The following is a 14,074-nucleotide window of genomic DNA, read 5'->3' as shown; positions in this document are numbered from 1 at the left end:
AGAAAAGAAAACCACCATCATGGGGTGGGAATGTAGATACAACAGGAGAAAGGGCTTTGACCCCTAATGACAGGCAAGGTGTGGTCTTTGTCCTGGTCTCCTGGTCAGGTGACTTGGAGAGTGCCCTGTGCTGGGAGAACTGAGCAGACCGCAACTCCACAGACGTGCCTTGGCATTACCCCACCCCCAGCAACCTCGACGGCGTGCTTTGGTAATTGCTCCCTAAGTCAGAAGCTCACACAGAAGCTCAGGAGCTCAAGGTGCTTATTAGCTAAGTGGTTAATAAGGTCTCATTAGGGACTTGCATTTAAAACCCTAGAAAGTAGTCTCAATCTGCTAACTCAGGGGAGGCAATAATTGTGCGTGGGTCTCATGGCATCACTGAGCCCTTTCTGGGAGGGCACCACGGAGCCAGTTCACACACTGGGCCGGTGGAGACAGTCATATGCAGGCAGAGTGGGTGGACAGGCAAGTCTGATCTCCTGTGCCCTCCTTCCCCTCTGTATTTTTTTTTTAAAGATTTATTTACTTATGCATACAAAAACTGGGATGTGAGCCAGAGGTGCAGGGGTGGGGGATGAGAGGATTCACCAGAGACAGAGTGGGAAGCAAAGCAGGCAGATTGAAATACACTGCTGAGAGGAGCAGCAGGTGGGTCAGGGGAGGTCTGCTGCACCATGTGGGTCACCTCCCTGACCCACCTTGGGATCAAACTCTCGCTACAGTGGCTGACAGAAGCTTGATAGGACTGTGGCTTTAACCCCTGTGCCACCAGGGAGGCCCCTTCCTCTCTGTATTTTGATATAAACTCAGCAAGTATTTGATATTCTACAGCCTTTATCTGAGGAGGCTGTGATGGGGCCGCAGGGGTTGGGCCCCCGCAGGCAAACAATGGCTATTGTCCTGATCCACTGTACCTGAGCCTTTCTTAGAAGCAGGAGTCAAGTTTCTTGGCATTCATGAAACGGATCCTAAAACTGGCAGGGTGTGTTTCAAAGCAGAATCCTAACCTCTCCCAGGCTGGGAGAAGTGGGCTGGAATGGGGTGACTACCTGATCGAGAAGCTTAGGCTCCTCGAGGAGCCTAAGGAGGTGGTTGGCTTTGTCAAGTCAGAGAAGGTCCCATCTGTCTGAGTCATGGGGTCACAACCCCCCCCCAAACCCCACTAGGTCCGGCCACATTCTCCACGGGCCCCAGGAGCCTCACCTGCAGTCCAGAGACTGTTCCCAAGTTCTGTTCGGGTTGCAGCTTCCTGGAATCAGACAGGAAGCCAGGGTCCCCACTCTCCACAGCCGGCTAGCCACCCCTTTCCTTCCCTGCTTTATCCCCTCTTAGTGCCTGTGCCTTTGCGGGGTTCTGATGCACTGGCCTCAGCTACCCAAAGCGGGGGAGCTGTAAGAGCCGCTGCCAGCTGCTTGGCTGTCCCTGAACTTCTGTTGCACATTCGAGGTCTTCACACGGGGTTAGATGTGGGCTCCCAGGTTCAGACATGGGTGTAGGCTGAAGGTGTGGCAGCCGCCAGCCCTTGTAGAAGTCTCTGTTACTTGTCCCAGTGGCCGTAACCTGCATGGAGTCCCTTCAACCCTAAATCACTGACTTTTTCAGCCCCACCATAAAGTGGACTCGGAGGCCCCCTCCCTCCAGGGTTTTGGACTCAGGAACTGTGTTGACAGAACCTTATAGTGTGCATGTTTGCTTCCCTGAAGAGGAGACTGCAGCCTTCCTGGGGTGTCTTTCGGAGCTGGCAGGGAAGAGGGTGCATCTTGGGGTCTGTGTGTGCAACGAACTTGTATTGTACCATGTCTGTCTGGGCTGTGCACTGCCACCCTTCCCTAGCTCCTTGATTTGAGGGCAGGGACGCAGGCATTCAGCGGTAGGCACAGGCCATCATGCCCTCCCATCAGGCAGTGATCCCTGAGGCTCACATGTACTGCTGCCCAGCTCTGTGCTCCAGGCTCTCAGGGCATGGCCTCCTGCAGCTGCCGCCCTATGAGGGTGCTCAGGTAGGCTGCCTTTCTTGCCATCCCAGTTACCACTTAGGCTGACAAGGTGCCTGTGATCCCTGCCTGGAGGCACTCAGGTCAGACCTGGCCATTGCCCCCTAGGGACACAGTTGCTGCAGGATAGGCTGGAGCCTGCTGAATTCAAAGGAAAGCGGGAGGGAGGAGTCCATTTCATCTTAGCCTCGCCCTGCTAAGTGCCGGCACTTATACACACATTCTCGTGCTCAGTTCTTAGCACAAATCCACAGGGCAAGCACTATTACCCTCATTTTCCTGATTGAGGTAACTGAATTCAGAGATTAGGAGTTTCATACTGGGTCTCAGAAGGGGTTAGTAGCAGAGTGGGGTCCTAAGCCTGTCTGTGGGTCTGTGGGGAGCAGCAGCTTAGGGCCCTCCAGGGGGTGGGGCTCCAGAGAACAGCCAGTGTGGAAGGCGGTGGTATTCCCTGCTCTGTCTCCTTTGCTGCGTTTTCTGGCTTTCGGTCTTGGAGAAGCTACGGTAACACTGACTGGCCTGGTGGTGGCTACCAGGCTCGCAGCCTGGGTTCCCTAACTCCTGATCAGAGATGCCTGTGGAGGTGCGGGGTGGAGTCAGGAGACTCCCAGAAGCAGCCTGATCTTGCATTTACTGACTAGGCAACTTGGATAGATCCCTTCCTCTCTCTGGGGTTCATTTACCTGTCCGGTGACAAGAGAAACCCTAGGAGATCTTGACGGCCTGGTACCTGGGATGGATGCCATCTCTGTCCACCCAGGTCCATCCCCCATTTCCTGTTCCGCCCTCCAGTGTGCCAGCTGGTTCTGCCTCTCCCAGCATGTGGACGCTGTTCGCCTGCAGATGAGGAGCCTTCTCACCCATCCCGCCTGTTGCTGATTCCTTCTCAGTGCTAACTGGCCTCTCCCTTTGTCTCTGTCTTTTCCACCTCTGCTCTTGGGTAGCTGACGGTAGGGAAAGTGTCCAGCGGAATAGGGGCTGCAGCTGAAGTCCTGGTCAATCTGTACATGAATGATCACAGACCTAAGGCCCAGGCCACCTCTCCGGACCTGGTAAGCTTGCACACCTCTCAGCCTCCACCTGCAGACACTGGCTCTGGCCTCACAGGGTGGGTCTACAGGGGTGTGCAGAGGACACAGTGGCCTGCTCAAGGCTCCTATCCTCATGGGGACATGCAAGTGGGGTGATCACATTCAGGAGCCTGCAGGCCTTTCCCTAAAGCACCCCCCTCACCCCCTGTGGGTCTTTGCACAAGGCAGAGCTGTCTGGAGCTCTGGAGAACTCAGAGAGAAGGCCACTCGAGGCTATCCACATAGTTAGACATCCCTAGGGTCCACCCTGTGTAGCCCTTTGCATTGGATTGAGGATTCTAGTCAGGGAGAAAACATCCCTTTCCTTTGAGGCCTCCCCTTTTCCAAACTAGGCCACTCGCCATCATCCCTGATGATGTGAGCTGATAACTTTTTGGTTTCCTTCTGGCACATTCCCCTGGAGTCACCCGGATTTGGCCTTGCCCTGCCCTTCACCATTCCTGCTTCTTTTAGGAAGTTGACTGGCAGCCTGTTGGGCTTCTTGGCTTCTTGCATTTTTCTGAACAGTTTTGATGCCACAAGCTTTCCTTGTCTGCTCTGCATCACTGTAGGGGCCAAGTGATATAAAAATCTTCCAGTGACTTCACTCTGTGTCCTGGGACAGGTCAGAAGAGACCGACCCTGGGCACTTCATCAGACCGGGAGACATCACTCCCTTCCTGAGGCCAGTGGGGGTGAGGGGGCATGCAGCCCCCTCCCCATCATCTTGTTGTCAGTGCCCCTGCCTCAGAGTACCAACAGGAGCAGTCCCCCCAGGCTGGGGTCTGTCCAAGTGTTCGCCGCCTTCACTCTGCTTTGGGGCCTGCGGTGACACGGCAGCAAGCTGGAGCCCACATTCTCCCATGAATGTCTAGAAGCCTAGGCCTGGCATTTGAAAATGGCATGTAAGCCCTAACAGGTTGCCTTTGTCTCCTGATGCCCTGTGCCCCCAGGATTCCATGCGAAAGACGTTTCCCATAAACCTGGGAGGCAGCGACACCTGTTTCTTCTGCAAGAAGCGCGTGTACGTGATGGAGCGGCTGAGCGCAGAAGGCCACTTCTTCCACCGAGAGTGTTTCCGCTGCAGCCTCTGCGCCACCTCCTTGCGCCTGGCGGCCTACGCCTTTGATGGCGATGAAGGTAACCCCCAGGGGCCAGTGTGGGCTCCTCCCTCTGGAGGCTCTGGGAGGCCCAGCACTTCCCAGGGAGAACAGCATCATCAGAAGAACTGCTCAGGGGCAGGGGGCCCAGCTAGAGGGAGGTGGCCATGGTGGGCAGCATTTCCTGAGGAAAGGAGAGCTGTCAGCTCCTGGCTGTGCCCTGGAGGGCATCTACTATGTGCCAAGTACGTGATGTACATTTTCTCATGCAGCTTCTCTACCAGCTGTTGCCGCTGTCATTGAGGAAGTCAACCTGGTAACCTATTTAACGTGCTGACCCCACACTTGGCGATAGAGGCAATAAATGATGTCATGTTAACATGAGCACTTATTAGGCACATGCTATGAAACTAGCCATAGCAGTAGCATGCCTGCGGCTAAGTGGCCTGCAGGAGATCATGGAAGAAGGGGTTGCACTGCCTGGAAGGAGTGATCACTCTCCATGTTTCAGCACTTCATTTGCACTGTCGTATGTAAGGGGAGCAGTGCAGCATGTACCACAGAGTCTCAAATTAAGCTGCCTGGGTTCGAATTCAAACTGTACCCCTTACTAGTGAATAACCTTGGGCCCATCACCTAGCCTCTTTGTCCCTCAGTTTCCTCACCTGTAAAATGAAGCTACTACTGGTACTTAGCTCATAAAGTTGTTGAGAGGAGCAGTGAAACGCTTCAAGGGAAACAGTTAGGATAATGCCGAACACACTGAGCCCCAGCAGAGTTGTCACTATTTTATCATATCACTGTCACCGTTGTCCTGTTGAAACTGAGCAAAGAAGGCAGCCAGTAGTCCTGGACAGGGGCCAGTGACATGCAGGCCTCAACCGAGTCTTTTCCTCCCCATCACTGCCAACATCTATTCTGAGTGTTCTACTCCCAGGGTTCTCAGAGAGCAAGAGGACATAGAAACAGTGCTGGCATTCACAGCTGTCCATTCTGCTGCCTGGCGACTGGCCTTGTGAGGAGGCGTGGCTTACGCTTGCTGTGGGGATTAGCTGAAGGTTTCAGCCCCGTCCTGGGGTCCCTCTACCCCCAACCCCCACCATTGTGGTAGCCTATCTCTGAAGTAGCAAAGGGTCTCCTGCCTCATCTCATTACCGCTTCCTTTAAGACAGGTGACATAAACCATTTCCCAAGTGTGAGGCATCCTGGACTTTTTTCCATCATTGGCATGTCACCAGTAGTGACCTAAACACTGTCAGGCACTTGGCTTATCTCTGCTGCGTCTCTGGTTTTCAGGACAAAAATCAAATGTGTGCGTGTGTGTGTCTTTCCTTGACAGGCAAGTTTTACTGCAAGCCTCATTTCATTCACTGTAAGACCAGTAGTAAGCAGCGGAAGAGACGGGCAGAGCTAAAGCAACAAAGAGAGGTACGTTTTGTCTAAAATGCAGGTGCAGCGGGAAGGCCTTCCCTGGGCTTTCAACGGTTCTCCAAGGTTTCTGGGTCTGGGGGGATGGAGTCCCACCTGTCTGCTTCCCGGTGTGGAGCGCTCCTTTGCCTTAGCCTGTTTAGCGTCCTCTGGAGCATGTCCTGTTCTCGGTGCATGGCTGCACTGGCTCCGATGAGAGCCCAGAAGAGCGTTCCCACGTGCCCGGATGGGATAGCGTGCTCAGGCGCGAAGATACCAGGGGCCCACATGCTCACCAGGCACTGTTGGTAGGGGCCCCTGAAATGTGGACCCCTGTGTTATTTCCACGCCCCGTTCCCAGCCGCCTGGATGTCTGCAAAGACTGGTCTTGTGGATTTAGGAGGTGTCGGATAGCTCTCCCTCTGGCAGCTTTCATCAGATCCCTTCTCTCTAGCTTAATTAATCACCCGCCACTCACAAAGACCATCAACTTAAGGCTTTTCTCTGATAACACAATGTAATATGAGTACAGTACAGAAAAATAGGGAAATGAAAGTGATAAAGAAGGAAAGTTAAGCCCACCCATCCTCACTCCATCCTGAGGAAACCACAATTAACATTTTATGAATTTTGTGGATTCCCTAACAGGAGTTTCTACGTGACTATTTTAACTCAGTTGGAATCCCATCCCACGATCATATACTTATTTTCAGTAGGAGTTTGTTTCCATGATGTTATAATTTTTTTCAGAGCATAGCTTCTGACACCTATAAAGATGGTTGATAACTTGAGCCCCCACTTGTCGGACCTTTCAGTTTTATACTTCTATCTTATAAATATTTTTATAGTGCCTATCTTTGTATGCCTGTCTTTATCCACATTTCAAATTATGTACTTACACGCTAGCAGTAGAAACAAGATTGCTGAATAGAAGGACACGTATGTTTTTGAGGCTCACAAAACCAGTGCTCAGTTTGTCCCCCCGGGAAAGTCATATCCATAGTCAGCTCCCCTTCGGCAGTGCTAAGAGATCATTTGGGGGGGGCTATTGCAGAATGCAGCATCTGTCAAGTCAGGTATTTATCAGCTGTCTGCATCAGCAGAGGAGTCTTCCGTGTGAACCATGGACTGAGTGTCATCTCTTTGATCTGTTCCTCAGGAGGGGGGACCGTGGAAAGAGCAAGAGGCCCCTCGACGCGACACGCCCAAGGAAAGTTCTTGCGCCGTGGCCGCCATCGGCACACCTGAAGGCAGCCCCCCAGGTATCACTTCCTTCCTTTGGAAGGCACTCTGCTGGCCTCTCAGGCTGCCCCGGAGCCTGCTTAACTGGATTCAGGGACTCCTGCGTGCCACTGGTCGCCATATCAGGGACAATGCTCACAACTACTGCTACACATACGAGCTTCTGAGCCTCGGCCTGCCCCTCCTCTGGGCGCTCTCCGAGGTCCTGGCCTCCATGTACCAGGAGTCGGAGGAGTCCCTGGAGCGCATCCGTGTCTGGGTGCTGCAGTACCTCCCGGTCAAGCCCCACTGAAGTGAGATTGTCCCAAAGTGCCGTAACATTTCCCAACTAGAGGTCTTAGTTAGTGAAGGCGCTGGCCAGGACACCCGGCGTCCTTTACCCAAATAGCTCAAAACCAAAGAGTCCAGGCTGGCCACCAGCCCTGGCCTTGTCAGGACCATGTCTGCGCTCAGTGCTGGGCCAGCAGACCATGAAGGATTTTTAAAAATAGTTTTCTACCTTTTTTATACCAAAGTGAGCCATATTTTGGGTTTACATTTCAATTTTTTATAAGTCAAGAAAGGATTTTTTTTCCCCAGTGAGTGTCTGTCAGTTTTTCTAAGCATGGGTTTGATGTGTTTAAATGGCATTACAAACCCTCCACACTATCGCCATTTATAACAGCTCCCGCTGCACTGTGTTTGATCTGGGCTGTCGTACAAACGAACGTGATCGTGCCCTTTCCGGGCCAGTGCCTTTCCATTCCCATTTTTGTACTCAGATGCTACTTGACCATTGGTGGCAATTTTTTGCAGTATGTCATTGTAGAACAGAGCAGAGCAGAGGAAAATTAAACCTACCCAAGCACATGACAGTGCATATAGTTGGCTGTTATCTTTGCTCCCTTGTTTTGAAATCAAATAGTAGCTCAAACATTTTGAGTCTCATATCCAATCACAGCCGAACAATAGAACCATGGGCTTTCAATCAGACGGCTGCAAATGTGCATTTCTCTTCCCACTAATGAGTGCCCAGCACAAGCACCCTGGCCCCAGATGACAGAGCGCTCCATCAATCTGATGCAAGGCTGAAGAGGAGCTAAGTTAGTAGGTGGTGTGGGCCAGAGCCCATCCCAGTCGGGCTTCCAGCCAGGCTATGGTCTGAGTCGAGGCCACAGTAGGGCTGTAATGGTCAGACTGTGGGAAGAATCTGCCCTCTCACTTCTGTCTTTTGAGTCTGAGGGTGTTTGTTATCACCTCAGGGTAAGAGATCTGGGAAACGTGGTCTGCCAATGAGTACTGCTTGCAGGCCTCCTGGCTGCTTGGCCACTCAGCAGCCATGCATATTTGGCCAAAACAGTCAGAAACAATTTATGTTCTCACTGTCCTAGCAAAGGAATGTGTCTGACCTCCAGAGGGAAACTCCCCTATGTCTTGCCTGGCAAGGGAAGCTGGGAGTTGAAGCTGTTTGTTGACTGATGCAAAATAAATATATACTAGTAAGGGCAAAACCAGGTAGGCACTGAGCCACCTGCATTCTTCACTCTCAGTGTCTGGAGGAAGATCAGCTTGCCCTCCACGTTGCCTGGACATGCATGGCTACTGGGTCTGGTTGAGTAGCAGAGAGGCTGATGGAGCAGCTCTCGACCCTGCTCAGTCTACCCAGAGCTGAGGGCTGGAGTCAGCTTTGTGTAATGGCAATCTCCTCCACTAAGGAAGGAGGTTGCTGTGGGTTAGCAGCCCCAGCTCTTGAGACCTTAGAGATGACACATATCTAAAGGGCAGAAAGAAGAGGGGAGGCCTCTCTCCAAACACTTCCCGAAAGACTTGGGTTAAAAAGAGACATGGCTGAGGCCCAGCCCTGAGAACTGGTGCCTCCGGCCTTGTGGTAGTCTCCTCTGTCCAAGGACTTACCTGTGTTTTCCCCATTTTTGGCTGGGATTTTCATGTTCAGCATGGTGGGAGGAATCCTCTGTTCTCTTTATGTTCGATTCTAGAAAGTAAGTCCTCAAGGACATGAAGTGAACACAGCACAGGGTATTATTGTCATTGTCACCAGCTCAGGGTGGGCTCAGAGGCTTTATGGAATGCTCCAAGAAACCAGGGTGAGCCCTCTGAGTTGTCATTTATGGTTGCAAGGAGGCTGGTTTGAATTACTCTTAATGAGACAGGGCGTGCCTGTCAGAAATCTGAACTGATTGTATATTCTGGGGCCTTGAACCTTCCTGGTGGGCTGCACCAAAACACACAAATGGATCTCCGAGAATGTCTCCGAGCCTCCACACATAACCCAAAATAATATGAGACATGAGAGTCAAATCAATCGGGTCTGAGAGAATGTGTGGGGTGTTGGCATATGCAAATGGCCTGGGGCTCTCTCTTATACCTAAGCAGCTGATCTACCAGAAAGGTTCACTTGTCCTCCTCAGTCTGCAGTGACTTGTGTGGGGAAGTTTCCCTTTATCAAATGTTTGCCTTATTTTCAACAACCCCTCCCACCTTCTCCAGTTGTCAGTTGTTTTCCTTTCCCCCCCAAACTAAATTCTCTTTTCGATCTCTCTCTTTCCAACCTTGCGCCGTGGCCGCCAGTTCATTTCAGTCTTCCAGTGCTACACCCACTTCTTGGCTGACACACTTCTGCTCTGAGGTGACTGGTTCTCTTGCCAATTTTCAGAGTGGTACTAACCCCTAAGCTGCTTCCTGCCTGGTCTGTTCTGTCCCACTGGGGTAATGGTTATGCTGTGAATGTCTTGCATACTAATGGACTGTTTCGGTGGCATGGCTGGGTGGCAGTGCAGAGTGGCATTCCGCTCAGGAGCCGTAGCTGATTCTGCACGCCCTGCCTGCCCCTGCTCCCTGTGGCCTGCGTCATGCATGCTTTTACCCGTCGCACTTGCATCCACCTACCCTCCTGGGAGGGTTAGCAATGATAATGAGACAGTGTCATAGAAAGGGCTCTGTCACCTTTGAAAACAATTCTTTTATCTAGCAACTTCTGAACATCACATGCATATGAGTGTCTGCTTAAGTTGGTTCAAATATAAAGCTTATCAGTTGATCATAAGGATCTTAAAATAATGCTCCCAGACTGCATCCCAAGCCTGGCCTGCGCTCTGTATTTGAACACATAAGCACAGTTTTTCTAGCAAATCCTTTCTCTGCCTCAGCCTACACGAGAGACCCAAGGGTTTCACTGTGGCTTTTCTTAGCTCTCTTGGCTCCTAAAGCTCCAGATGATGCTCAACTAGAGCAGGCAGCCCACAGGCCAGGGAGGGCTCTGAGAAATGCTTGGTTCAGTCCCAGGCCTGGGGCAGCTGGTTTCTGTATCCTGCAGCTCCCTGCTGTTCTGGAGCCACTGGCCCTAGAGCTCTTACAGAGAACTGGCACCCTGCAGTGCCCCTGCAGTGTGGCTATTGTGGGCGAGACCTTGGGTCTCAGGCTGCAGTTGGTGTCTGTCCTGCATGCGACCAGAGCCGTGCAGCCCTCTCAGCCTGGCTGCCAGCCCTGCATGCTGCATTGCTAGCCACGTCAGTGCAGATCCTAGCCAGTGCCAAGTCATTGCTCTGTCTTATCTTCTCTTGCAGAGTGTCCCTCCCTTTATAGAATGTCAACCAAAGAGTGCCCTCCTCCCCTGTCCGTCTACTAGCTAGGCGCGCATTTCAGCACTACGCATGTTTGTGACCTGTGGTAGTCATTTCCAGTGCCACCCCAACCCTGTATTTTGCACACAGCAAACAATGTGTAGCTTTATTTATGGTATTTGATGCTGTAAATGAAAATAAATATGGTTCTTTATAAAGCGCATTGTTTCCTCTCTTCTTTGCCATGGAAGCTTCTCCAAACCTCAAACACGGGCTGGTTTAGGGGGTCAGACCTCCCTAAACTGTTGGCGGGACTTGCACTTGTGGTAAGCTGGGTCTCTCTGGGGCTATGCTGGGCACTCTGAAAAGAAATATTACCCAGGGGTAATATTTGGAAAATGATCCCCATGCTCTTGGGCCAGGCTTTGGGGTCTCTTTCTTGTAAACTCGTGGTACTTTTCTGCGCTAGATGCTCATAGCTGGGTGAGGGTCAGAGTTTATTAACAGCTGTCCTGTAGCACCCTCCACCCTGCCCCTCCAGCCTTGGGCCTGTAGGAGGGCTTTTTTTTTTTTTTTTTTTTAAGAAACTTGCAGTTACTTAAGTTCCTATTAACAAAGTTTGCTCTTGAAAGTTCTATGCCCATCTAGCTGAGTGGTGAATGAAAGGTAAGGTGGACAGGACATGGGTTTCGGGAAGGCAGTGAGCAGGACAGGTGTGCCCCCAGATGGAGAGCCATTTGTGACCCTGGGAGACCTCCTGCCCTCAGAAGCTCAGCTCACTCATGCCTTGACCCACAAACCACTCTGAGGATGGCACCACGGCAGGCTCTGGTCCAACTCCAGACTGTCTTTGCCAGAAGGATTTAGAGTTCCTCTCAGCTGGACTGCATAGTGCCAAGGAAGTCTGGTCCTCGGTCTCTCCATGGGGGCTCGCAGGAACAGCCTTGGTTAGGTGCTTCCCACGCCACCAGTGGAAACTTAAGTTCTGAACTTACACATCCCCCTGCAGCTCTGAAGAGGCATTCCTGGGGCTCTGGATTCACATGAGGGCCTGAGCTGCCTTCAGAGCTGCCGCAATAGTCTGTTCTTACCTGGACAAGATACTCTTTCCTTTCCATGAAAGGCAGGATGCTAGGGACTAAAGTGAGGAGCTGGGTTGGGCCTGTGACGCCCGCCTTTATTCATTCAGCTAGTCAGCAAGTACTTGTTGAATGTCTACCACAGCCGAGGCATGGTATCCCAGGCCATGGCAGGCCACTGGAGCTGCAGCAGTGACCACCCGGAGTCCTGGCCCTCCCCTGCGTCTTGGGATGTACGCATTTTGTGTCCTGTGTTTGCTCTGTTTATTTGTGCTTATTTATCAACTGACCTTTGAGTGTCTCCAGTGTGCTGGGAATATAGCAGGGAGTGACCTTGTAGTTTGGCTTTGATTTTTTAATGTCATGCAACATTTTCCATAATGTGGCAATAAAAGCACTAACTCCAAGACATGCTTTGTGAATGAAAGATTTCATAGTTACAAAGTTTGAGACGTGTTTTATACTAATCATGCCAGTCCTAATCTTTGGAAATCTTCAAGATTCCTTAGCAAGTTAAGATCGCTTAGGATAGTTGTCCAGTAAAGAAGATTATTTCATTTTGTCCAAGTGGGCTTTCTCATTCCTATTTTGGGAGCAATTTTTGTTTTGCATATTATATTTTCCACAAATGTAGAATATTCTTTCATCCAGAGAGACTGGACTAAAGGTTTAAGATCAGAAAAGTAAAATAAAGCTAAATACTAAATAGAATTAAATATTTATTAGACCATTGCTAATTTGTCTAAACTTTAAAATCTCTAACAGAAAAAGTTTCACAGGAAAAGCCGATACAAATCTGACTACATACATATTTTAACTTAACATAACAGAAATGAAAGTATTCGGTCAAGTATGGAGAAATAATTGTATTAGATGGAGAATCTCATTGCTGTGACATTGTAAAGCTTTGTGCAAGCAGGTGTTCCCAGGCACTCGACTTAATGTAGGTGGTCAGTTTGTATTTGTGGATCAAAGACCCAATAACGAATGGGACAAAGCTGTGTGGTTCACACTCAAGCTCTTTTGAAAAGCAAACTCTAAAATGAAAAGGCAAGCATTACCAATATGTTCTTATTTGGCTTTCAAAGGAATATAAATTAATTATGCAGTTCAGCCTGATTTGATAAAGAGAAAGAGGGAAATAGATTGTAAGGGGGGAAAATGAACTCAATCGTTAGTATTGAGTAAAAAGTACATGGGGACAATCTTTTCTGGAAAGCAATATGTCAACAATTATTAAGATCCACAAAAGAGCCCTGACCTTCTGCCCAGTAACCCTCTGCCGGGGAACCATCCTAAAGAAATAACTCAGTGAAGGAAGCACATCTCCATGCAACCTGAATACTAAGTAGAGTAACTGGGGCAGCAAGAGTGGGGAACCCATTGTCCTTTATTTCTGTACACTCTATGCACTCCTTTACTTTTGCAGCTTTTTCCTTAATTTCTTAAGTCAAAAAAGTGATTGCTTCCTTCACTGCCCCAGGACCAGCTATACCTAACTGAGCAACTTCTGGTGGTCTGTCTCTGGGCCAGGCACTGGAGGTGCCTCTTGCGGGCACTGTGGAGATGGTGCTGTCATGAAGGGAGTCTGATAAGAGGGGAGGTGGTCTGTACAGCATCTTCAGCACTACAGAACAGAGCAACATGCAGCCAGCCCAAGAGTCAGATGCCTCTTGGGAGCATGGGCATGGGAAGGCCCTCACCCGCCTTTGACTCCAGCACTTTGTGCTGACTCAGTGATCTTGGCAAATCCTGTGAACTGGGTTGCATGATGCCTCTGGCACAGGGCTTTGTGGCGGTGAAATAGGGGAGTGTGCCCGCAAGACACTCAGGATAGCAAGAGTGCTGTTGCTGAGTTCTAAGTAGAACTTGGCTGGTTTTGTGTGGCTGGAGTGACTCGAGGGAGTCTTCCTTTGGCATTCTAGATGATTGAGGGCCAGAGTGTCTGCTGACTAACTTTAGGTTGAAGACTCAACAGGGGTCTCAGTATTTATCTCAAGTTTTCTGCTTTCCCAGCTCTCTTGACAGTGACTGGCCACCTTCCTTAAAGCCTCGCGCCCTAGCTCCACAGTCTCCCTTGGCTCCTGCCATCTGCCAGCAGGACTTTGGCTTGACTTTTAACAAAGTGGAAGCCTAGTGAGCATCCAGCTGTCTCCAGCTTCCTTCTAGACATCTCCACTGGAGGTCTGCTGAATAGCTCGGCTCAAGCCTCCAACTCCTGACCATCCCCAGATACTCTGTTCTTGACTTCCCCAGTCAAAGGAAATGGCAGTTCCATTTTCTCACTCAGACCAAAGCTTTGAAGTCATGCTTGACTCTTATTTCTTGGTCCCACCTCCAGGCCCTCACTGAATTTCAAGTTCAAGCAGAATCTTCCACTTATCCCCATTTCATGCTACAGCCCAGGCCTCAGCCACTGTCATCTGCCCCTGGGTGACTGCAGTGTCCTGCTATGGGCTCCCTTTACTGCTTTTTTCCACTCAACCATGGTGCAACATAATAGCTGGAGTGACCCTTCAGAACTCAAGCCTGCTTTCTCTCTCAGAACTCTCTAGCAAATCTCCAGCTAACTCAGAGTAAAAGCCAGAAGCTCTATCTAGTCTGGCCTCTGTCACTGAA

The 14,074-nt window shown here is 50.5% G+C and overlaps 1 protein-coding gene across 1 annotated transcript in view; it reads left to right on the top strand.

Annotated features, from left to right (window-relative positions):
- Positions 1–10,591, top strand: part of MICAL2 (microtubule associated monooxygenase, calponin and LIM domain containing 2) — a 129,286-nt gene extending 118,695 nt beyond the window's left edge. The window contains 6 exon segments of the mRNA XM_012725457.1: positions 2,942–3,049; positions 4,021–4,207; positions 5,507–5,595; positions 6,734–6,836; positions 9,385–9,442; positions 10,380–10,591. Coding sequence (XP_012580911.1) covers positions 2,942–3,049; positions 4,021–4,207; positions 5,507–5,595; positions 6,734–6,836; positions 9,385–9,425 — 528 coding nt within the window. The 3' untranslated portion in view covers positions 9,426–9,442; positions 10,380–10,591.
- The last annotated feature ends 3,483 nt before the right edge of the window (positions 10,592–14,074 follow it).

The sequence above is a fragment of the Condylura cristata genome, unplaced genomic scaffold, assembly GCF_000260355.1.
Source record: "Condylura cristata isolate star-nosed mole 26May11 unplaced genomic scaffold, ConCri1.0 scaffold00015, whole genome shotgun sequence".
Classification (NCBI taxonomy): domain Eukaryota; kingdom Metazoa; phylum Chordata; class Mammalia; order Eulipotyphla; family Talpidae; genus Condylura; species Condylura cristata.
This window is presented reverse-complemented; position numbering and strand designations above follow the sequence as displayed.